Source organism: Crocuta crocuta, unplaced genomic scaffold (genome assembly GCF_008692635.1).
Source record: "Crocuta crocuta isolate KB4526 unplaced genomic scaffold, BGI_CrCroc_1.0 scaffold158, whole genome shotgun sequence".
In the NCBI taxonomy this organism is placed as follows: domain Eukaryota; kingdom Metazoa; phylum Chordata; class Mammalia; order Carnivora; family Hyaenidae; genus Crocuta; species Crocuta crocuta.
The window spans coordinates 431,612-441,283 of NW_027532590.1; the positions used below are offsets into that span (position 1 = coordinate 431,612).

A 9,672-nucleotide genomic window follows, 5' to 3' on the forward strand; every position below is an offset into this window, starting at 1 on the left:
AATTTTAAGAATAAAGCGATTACAAAATTTGTGGCTTTAGTAGCCTTTGTTAAACACTTCTGAAGCGTGTTGGGTTTCACAAATTTTCCCTTCAGTATTCACCAGGTTTAAGGGCTTATTTGATGCAGTTTTGGATTTTTTTTTTTTAACGTTTATTCATTTTGAGAGTGCGCAAACCAGGGAGGGGCAGAGAGAGAATCCCAGGCAGGCTCCACGCCATCAGTGCAGAGCCCAATGCAGAGCTCGATCCCAAGAAACACAGGATCGTGACCTGAGCCAAAACTAGAGAGCCAGAGGCTTAGCTGGCTCAGCTACCCAGGTGCCCCTCTGATTTCTAACTTCTCACATCAGGAGTCACACTTCCCATGCTTCTGGAGCGAGCCTACCTCTGGGGGAAAGAGAAGTCAGGTGTTGACAGCCAGTGGGATGGCTGTGGCTTCCTGTTCCCCTCAAGAACTGGGTTGCGTTGTTGCTTAGGATTCTTAACCAGGACCATGCAAAGCCACAGCTCTTAACCAGCAGTGTAAATCAGAGACGTAGGGAACTGAGAATACGACACACAGGCTCTGCCTCTACCCCGTTCCAACACCGGAGGGGACACCAGGGAAAGCCGGCCCTCTACCAGGACACCTGGGTCATGGCATCACCAACACGCCATGCTCGTGTGAATCCTCACGCAGGTCACCGCTGGCTTGTAACTGGTAAAACATGGGGGACACCGGTGTTCTTAGCTCTTTAAATAAGCAGGGGCAGGGCTTATCAGGGCTTGAGGCAGTTTAGACAATGAATTTACAGAGCAGGGTGGATGAAAATGACAGGGACCTAAGGAGACAGAAACCCTGGATTGTAAGTGCGGCTGGGGCAGTGAGAAGTTAAAGTAGGCATGTATTTAGTTCCTCCCAACTGAGGCAAGAGACCTCCAGAAACAGGAAGATGTGATTCCGCAGAGTAAGGACAGACAGCAGCTCCAGGTCTATGGACAGTGGGATCCCCCCGGGAACACAAGACGTCACGTTAAGGGAGCAAACTTTTATTGGCACATTCCTTTCCTTGTTAAATTAACAGAGTGAAGCAGTGATTTGAAACCGTGAAAGCTGGCTTCTCCCAGATGCGTCCCACTGTGTCAGGCTGGCAGGCCTGTCCGGTGCCGACGCCCAGGTGTGTGGTAAGGAGACGGCCTGTGGAGCAGGCCAGCTCTTCCAAAGGCTACTCTTCTGTCCACATGACCAGCTGGGGTGCACACAAAAATAAAACTTCTATTTAAAAAGGAGCCATGCCACGGAGAAGACCAGAGAGGGGGCGCGGCACTGTGAAGCTTGAGGGACGCGGGGGCCTTGGGAGAATGGCCTTCTCCCTCCAGAAAGCTGCCCCGCTGTTTTTCCTTCAGAACCTGTTTCCAATCCAGCAAGCTCCTGGCTCAGAAGCACTGCTGCGGGTGGGGACCTGTCTTGCGAGGACGTCCACTTCCTATTCCTGTGGAAAGCCCGCAGGCCCATGGGGGTGTCCGTCTCGCTCCCGTGTGCGTGGGCCCGGGGTTGGGGGGGCGGCGTGGAGGTGGCGGTCGCAGGCGTCGGAAAAGCAGGCACTACGCGCAGCTAGTCTAGGGGGGAGGCTCGCCGTGCCTGCAGCGGGCGCTGACATGGTCTAGGTATGCACTGAGACAGCGGGTCCACCGAACGGGCCGGGGGGATGGCAGGCCTCGGAGGGGTCTCCTTGGAAGACAGTCTGACGGTAGACGCGAGGTTTGGCCCGGTCCTTCGGGCCCTGAAACCTCTTGTATCTCATCTGAACGCAAAGAATAAAAAACATTCCTCCCCTCCATCACGTCACCAGCCCACCTAGCTTAATTTAGGGAACAAATGCCCGGGGACTGGCAAGACCAGTCCTGCCACAGATCAGATCCTTTTCCAGTACTGCTCAGTGCATGGGATTCCAGCCACAATTTCCGATTCGATGCCACAGTGATCCCGTCCCCGGAGGATTTTAAAGAAGCCTGGAGAGCAAAAGTAGCATGCCTTTAAAGTGTGCCTTGGGTTTTGAGGCTTGCCAGAGTACTCAGACCCACCCCAGAAACACCCAGGCGTGGCAGACCCCAACCCAGCCCCAAAGAAGTCACCAAATCACCGCCGAGGGGCCCTACTGCTGTCCACTGTTTGCCCAGGAGCCTGATGCCCCAGCACGAGGCCTCGGGACACCACCCAGCAGACCCCACATAAACCGGCACTGCGCCCAGTGCAATGGGGCAGCTGTGAGGGCGCCAGCGACGTGAAGCCGAGTCCTGGTCCATGCTGCCCTCTCCGGATCAGGGTCTCCCTTACGGCAAGGGAAGCCCCAGCTCGCTAGCTCCCGGAAGCCTGGACGGTCACAGCTGAGCCCCGGCCTAGAGTGAGGAGCTGTGTACCAGGTAGAGCAGAGAAGGAAAGAGGACCACACCGTCCTGGCTCACTACACCGTTAGCAGGAGGAGGGCTGCCACTCACCGTTGTCGCCCCAGTCAGTGTTCCAGGAGTTGCCAACCAGCCAGTAGGGGGTGCCATTCTCCACGCCCCAGCCCAGGATGCGGACAGCGTGGCCTCCCATCATTTCTCCAGTGACATGCTGGTACACGCCTAAGGGAAAGCCCATTCGGATGCAGACTGGGCCGATGCACCCTTTCCCACAGCTTCCCTGCAACTCGGGTGGCTATCCTGTCCGGACAAATGGGGTCCAGAGGGCCCATCAAGCCCTCCTGAGAAACTGCCTGCCAACAGGGTTATATAAGAGGACTGGTGTTCCCTCAGAAGGCTCCAGCGGCTCCCACCATGTTCGGGAATTATTTAAATAGGTTTTTGAAAGCCCAAAATTCATACGTTGAATAAATATCAAAATGTGCTTGTTGGCTGCCTTTAAAACTAAAGTTATAAATTCTAATGTAAGGAAAAAATTTAATGTTAACAAACCAGTTATCTGTTCTACATACAGAGACTCCACATGAGGACTTATTTGTCAAAAGGGTTCTGTAACACTGCCGCCCTGGGATACACCCAGAAGAGAAGAAGGAGACAGGCTGGCTTGGTGGCAGTGAGCATCGGCGGATGAAGAAAGGTACAGGCTGAGGTGCTCACGGGCCTGTCAAACAGGCGATCCCCTCACTGGTGAATCACTCTGTCCAACTGAAAACACATCCTTTTATAATACGGGGGTGGGGATGGGGCTGTTAAACACTACCAGCTTTTAACTTTTCCTTTGCCGGACTCCTCTTCCTTTATCCAATGAGATTTCCTAAAAGTTGAGAGCTTTGAAGTTCTCCACCTGGCACAGTGTAAATGAGACAGAAGTGGTTGGCTAGACTGTTCATCTAGGATGGGGGGTTTCTAAGAGAGCTGTCCTGATTCCCACAGCCTTGCACACAGCCGGGTGCTTCCTGTCTCCTCAGCCATGGAACATGAGGCATGATCCGGGACGTGGCCAGGACAAAATGTTGTCTTCTTCCTTGATCAAGTCCTGGTGGTCCCCTGGAACCCAGACCTCCCCTGCCCCCGCTGCCATTGGGGGCCAACACATACCAGACTTGTACATCAAGAAGTCCGAATACACAGAGAAGGCCCCCTCCACGGGGCCATTTTTGTAGATCTCAGCCATAATCTCCTTCTCATTGTTGGACACGCTGTAGGAACTGCATCCTGGCAAATGAACCAGCAGAGTGGGGGTGAGGTGTGCTTCCCACGGTTCCCTCGGTCAACTATGCACTGATTTATAGGGGGATTCACCCAGCCTGGGGGTCAGGGAAGGCTTCCCCCGGGAGGAACGATGGAGTGGGACCCAGAAGCCGAGATGTGGGAGTGCAGAGCTCTGTGCCAGGAGAGGCAGTGAGCAAGAGACCCTGGAAGAAGGGTAAAGTGGTACCCAGGATACTAGGCCAGACAGATTACTCCCCTGTAAAGCAAGGGGTCTGGTCCCTTCCAACTCTGAGGGTCTGTGACTCTAAAACGACAGGAATCCTGAGGCCAAATTCAGGACGGAGACGGGCAGAAATGCAGCGTGCTGCTCCCTCTGACAAGAGAGTCATTCATGACCTTCCTTTCTCCACCCTGTGTTCCTGACTCAGGCTCACCTGCCCTGGCCTCTCCCTTCCTCTGGCCTGGGAAGGGTGTCAGTAGGCCCCCAACCCAGGGTGCCAGGTAGCCCAGGCCCCACCTTACCGTAGTGCTTGTCTTCTTTGTAGGATGGGGTGTACCCGGGTTCACAGATCTTGCTGCACTTGGGGGTATCCCCCTCCCCTGTGCATGGGGGCCGGGAGCCATTCACGTGGTGCTCACAGGGAGGGATGGAGTAGGGTCTGCAACCTGGGGGGATCAAGTGGAAAGGAGGGTGTCAGCTGACAGCTTCTTCAGGAGCCCCTTGAAGCAGAGGGCAGAGCCGGGGCAACAGAATGGTAGGTCAGGTCTGCAGCACTCACTGCGCTAACTCTGCCGCGGAGGGGACTGCCTTCTCCTTCTCCAGCCCCGTGCCCTCCGCCCTCCACCTTCACTATGCACCAGGAGCCCGTTACTATTCGTGGCTTATGAAATCCATCTAACCAGGTATGGGCTGATGGCAGACACTCACCTACATGGGAGTCATAGAGGCCACCGGAAACCAGACCTTGTTTTGTCCAGAAGTTCCAAGCTTCAGCAGGAAAGCCCCCATTACAGCTAAGAAAAGAGGCATTCATTGAATTCATTGTGAGAGAAGTTCTAGCCGCTCCCAGACCACTGCCTGGGGCCTCAGGGTCACTGGGCGACCCACCACTGCCTTCAGCACCTGGCCCAGCAGCTCTGCTGGGTCCCGGCCAATCCCGCTTCATCCTCCCTGGGCTTGTCACTTCTTCCAGGGAATCGCCATCACCATCCTCAACAAGACGGAACGACTCTGCTATTCCTGTCTACCCCAAACCAGGCTGTGTCCTTCCTGGAACATGGAATACACACGGCTATTCTCTGGCGTTTAATACAGAAAATGCTAAGGCCAAGGGCTGGCTTAGCTGGTGTGAGGTGAGGCCTCAGCACTGGTTTTTAAATTCCCAGGTATTTCTAATCTGCAGCTACATCTGAGAACCACATTGTAAAACCAAGGCCAGAGCTAGCAAAAAGGCAGGCTTCTTTCTCAAAGACAGAAAACAGACCCCAATGCGATTACATTTCCTTGAGCAAGAAGAGGGAACAAAGAGGCCAAAATCCAGGCATGAGCACTGAAATTTAAACACAAATTCTGAGGCCATCTGTGTCGTGCCTGGACCCCACCACCCACACCCAGCGCTGTGGGGCCAGCCTGGTTTTAGGTGGCTCCCAGAAAGCGGCAATCACGCCAGGCCTGCTTCTGGACTCCCCAGGTCCAAGCTGTCCCCCAGCAAAGGACCGTTCTCTGACCTGTTCTCAGGGAGCCCTCAGCCACCTTCCAGGGGGCCTCGGCCCAGGGGCCCGGCTCCCACAGTGGGAGGTGCTGTTCCACACTCACCCATCCCCACACTGGTCACCACAGCAGGTGAGCATGTCCTCGGCTGACACCTCCACATTGACGTGCCCATTGGTGAGGATGCAGATCCGGTCAGAAATGGCTTCCACGGCCCCAAATGCCTGCAGGAAAACAAGCCCTGCACAGGTGAGCCCCACCAGCCACCGCGTCAGAAGACCACAGAGGGCAGCTCAGACCCTGCTGACTTGTCTCTCCCAATGTCAGTGAGGGGCCTGAGGCTCATGGCAGTCTTTAAAGTTAGGACACCCACCCGCCTCAAATCTCTGCCTGGGCACTCAGTTCACTTCTAAACGTGGTTTCTGTTATAAAACACAGCTCATACAAAGGACGGATACTGTATGATTTCACCAGCACGAGGGATCTAGACTGGTCAGAAAGAGAAAGAAGCGGGGTGGTTGCTGGGGGACAGGGAATGGAGGGTTCGTGTTTNCTCGAACCCACGAACCGCGAGATCATGACCTAAGCGAAAGTCGGATGCCCAACCGACTAAGCCACCCAGGCGCCCCTATTTTCCATTCTTATGAGGTGACAAGAGTTGTACAGAAGGACCATGGTGACCACATTCACAATAACGTGAATGTACTTAACGTCACTGAACCGTACACTTAAAAATGGCTCAGACAGGGGTGCCTGGGTAGCTCAGTCGGTTAAGCAAGCATCTGACTTCAGCTCAGATCATGATCTTGCGGTCTGGGAGTTTGAGCCCCACGTTAGGCTCTGTACTAACAGCTCAGGGCCTGGAGCCTGCTTCGGGTTCTGTGTCTCCCTCTCTCCCTGCCCCTCCCCTACTCACACTTTTGTCTCTCTCTCTCAAAAATAACTGAAAAAACTTTTCTTAGTTAAAAAAATGGCTAAGATAGCTCAGGTCATGATCTCATGGTTTGTGGTTTCTGGCCCCATGTCGGGCTCTGTGCTGACAGCTCAGAGCCTAGAACCTGCTTTGGATGGTCTCTCTCTCTGCCCCTCCCCGGCTTGTGCTTGGTCTCTCAAAAATGAATAAACATTAAAAAAGAATTTGCTGACCAAAAATGGGTAAGACAGTTAATAGACCACGTGCACTTTACCACAGTTAAACAAAATTAAGACACCTCATTGATACAGAGGGGATCTCTCTCCACAAGGCACAGTAGGAATCAAAACTAATGGTATTTGCTGATGGCCTGGGATAGTGCATCAAAGAGAAATAAAAACAGCATCATGGCACACACATGGGGCACACTGCACACAGGGTGCTTTGCACACCTATCTGTTCTTCTACCGCACATCTTCATGATTTTTACGTTGACAGAAACAGAGGCTCAGCAAGTTCGTGTGACTGGCCTAGTCACGGCTGATCTGACAGCTGCCGTCCCCCCACCCACTCCAGCCCCTCTCACCCAGCAGGAGCCACAGGAACCCTGGTCTCGGATCTCTTTGATGGTCGGGCAGTTAGGCCACTGTTCCCGGGCATCGAAGCTTTCGGGCAGAACCATGTCCTCAGCAAACGAAACTCTAGTAAAGGAAGGCCTCCGTGAAAAGCTCGCGTGTCACAGCCCACCCCCACCCCGAGGAGCCGGGGCTGCGGGCCACCACCTGGAAGGGGAGGCACAGGGGAGACAAGCCCACGATGACAGCTGCAAGACTGTCCCCTGTGAATTTTGTAGAACTAAACCAGGAATCCTACTGCTCAACACAACTTCTCACTTCTCATGCTCCTTTCTAGTCTTACTTTCTGGGATATTTTTCAGGACTTTTGGCCACAAGGTCCACAAAACTGTGTTCGTACTCCCCTCAACACCCCACCCTCCCACCCTGGGTCTGCCCAGAGTCCTCGCATCAATTTTAATATCTTCACCACCATACAAAGTCCCATAGCTTTTCCATCCGCATTGTCAGAGATTTCTAATGCTTCCTATGAGAATAATGTCTACATGAAAACACCCACTGCAGAGTTCTCTAGAAAAAATGGAATATTAATGGAGATCATACGGCTTTTCTTAAGTTATCCTTAAGCCATTCAAGACACACAGGCACGCAGAACCAGACCTGGGAGACACCTGCAGCAGCACAAAACACGGGCACTGGGGGCTGGGCCCTGTCAAGTAGCGCCCTTGGGGCTCTGGTGAGGGAGACCTGTGGGTGCCAAGGAGGCCTTCTCTCTTCCTCCTTCCCGCCGCACCCAACACAGAGCTGCGGTCCCCATGGCAGTGGTGCAGGTGCAGCAGAGTGCCCACCCCCCAGGGAGCAGGCACTCACCTCTGGGGCAGCTTGGGCCCACCCAGGAAGGTGCCGCACAGCCTCTTCAGGTAGCTGGGGTCCACGTGGTGGAAGTTGTGTCCAGCCTGGAAGGAAGCCCCGCCCACAACAGTTAACAGTGTCTAGAGACGGGGGTGGATGGAAGTGTGCACGCTGCCCACCCGCAAGGCCTGACGAGGCCAGGGCTCCCACCCAGCTCAGCAGAGCAAGGGGCATTGGGGGCACTCCTGTAGAACAAATGTGTCCCCCCAAATTCATGATGAAGCCTGCCCCCTCATGTAATGGTGTCTGGAGGTGAGGCCTTTGGGAAATGATCAGGTCATGAGGGTGGAGACTTCGGAGTGGGATTTGTGTCCTTATAAAGGAGACTTCAGAGAGCTGGCCTGCCCCTCCCACTAAGTGAGGACACAATGAGAAGTCACCCGTCTGGAACACAAGAGCACCCTCCCTAGAGCCCAACCACGCCCTGGTCCCCCGAGATTGTACTTCCAACCTCCAGAACCACAAGCTATACATTTCTACTTACAGGCCTCCCAGCCTGTGGGATTTTGTTATAGCAGCCTGAACGGACCAAGACAGGGACCCCACGAGCAGGCCACGATCAGCCTAGAGTGAGCCACACGGGCAGCACGCAGCTCCCAGACCAGGGGGCGTCTTCTCTGATCTGCTACATTTGCCGCTGTCGAGAGATGGCTCTGCAGCCCTGAACATGGCTGGCTTCTCCCTTCTGTGTTCCTGCAGCCCTAGGCGTGCAGGCGGGGCAGGATCAAGGTGCTGCCACTGTTGGTGAGCACAAATGCCTACCACGGTGGGGCTCAGGCCTTCCTGATTGCGAGCACTGCCAAAGCTGGTTTCTTACCCAGCGCGCGCGCGCACACACACACACACACACACACACACACACACACACACACACAGAGGGAAGGGGGCAGGTAGGCATGAACCTGAGTGGCCAGGATTCTCAATCAGCCCAACTGTCCAGGACATAGTGTCCTGTGGGCCACAGCTTCAGCCACCTCCCTTGGGAGTCAGAACGCACAGACCGATCCCCAAAAAGGGGCACGCACAGAAGTCCCCACAACTCACCTTCCATGTAGTGTTACGTTTGTTAACATAGTTGACCAGCTCATCTGACAGGGGCTGGAAAGGCAGGCTGCTCTGGGCGTTGGTCAGCACCACCAGGCAGCCAAGAGTGGCCAGGAGCTGCCACATTTTGGAAGCTGGATCTCAGAGTCACCTAAAAAAGAAAACACACGAGATGTCAGGACGCTTCTTTCAGTTCAAGTGCTTACCATACACAAGGGTGCCATCTCAGAGCATGGTTCCAGGGCCAGAAACCACCCAAGGGTCAAAACAGCCACGTTCTCTTCCCGGCTCTGCCATCTCTGCCCCTTTCTGTTCCTGTTTCCTCTCCTGGAAGGCCAGGGTGTGATGGCAGCGCCCACGGGCTCCCAGGCCTCATCTCATCAAAATCCCAACCTACGCCCATGTCACAGGGCCATGCTGCAGACTGAACATTCGTGCCCCCCACCCCCCAAATCATGGTGAAATCCCAACCCCACTGTGGTGGGATTAGGAGGTGGAGCCTGTGGGAGGCAATCAGTCATGAGGATGGAGCCCTCGCGATGGAACTAGTTTCTTGTAAGACATGCCAAAGAGCTCCTCCCCCTTCGGCCACGTGAGGACTCCGCAAGAAGCATGGTGACCTGGAAGAGTGCCCTCACCTAACCATCCCCCACCCTGGCCTCAGGCATCCCCCCGTCATCCAGAACTGAGAAACACATTTCCGATTAGAAGCCACCCAACGTGTAGCACTGTGTGGTAGCAGCCCACGGGCTAAGGCTGGCTGTGTACGCTTCTCCAGATGCCTGGGAGCTGGAAGAGAGAAAACCAAACGGCTGCGTTGCAGCCAGGCCCCTCTGCAGCTGCGCCCAGGCGACGCATG

General features: G+C 54.7%; 1 protein-coding gene across 2 annotated transcripts; it reads right to left on the reverse strand.

The window, feature by feature from the left end:
- Positions 1–1,014: 1,014 nt before the first annotated feature.
- CTSB (cathepsin B) lies at positions 1,015–8,982 on the reverse strand. 2 transcript variants are annotated; one of them, XR_013338929.1, is made up of 10 exons: positions 8,814–8,982; positions 7,728–7,813; positions 6,869–6,983; positions 5,475–5,593; positions 4,587–4,672; positions 4,181–4,324; positions 3,545–3,661; positions 2,480–2,608; positions 1,839–1,993; positions 1,015–1,230 (listed from the first exon to the last, which is right to left on the reverse strand). XR_013338929.1 is itself a non-coding variant. In XM_077779668.1 (9 exons), the coding sequence occupies exons 1-9, from the start codon at positions 8,937–8,939 to the stop codon at positions 1,896–1,898; spliced, it is 1,020 nt and encodes a 339-aa protein (XP_077635794.1). In that variant the 5' UTR covers positions 8,940–8,981; the 3' UTR covers positions 1,015–1,895. The 2 variants fall into 2 exon arrangements, 1 of the variants encoding a protein (XP_077635794.1); XM_077779668.1 differs by having other exon boundaries at positions 1,015–1,993; positions 8,814–8,981.
- Positions 8,983–9,672: the final 690 nt, after the last annotated feature.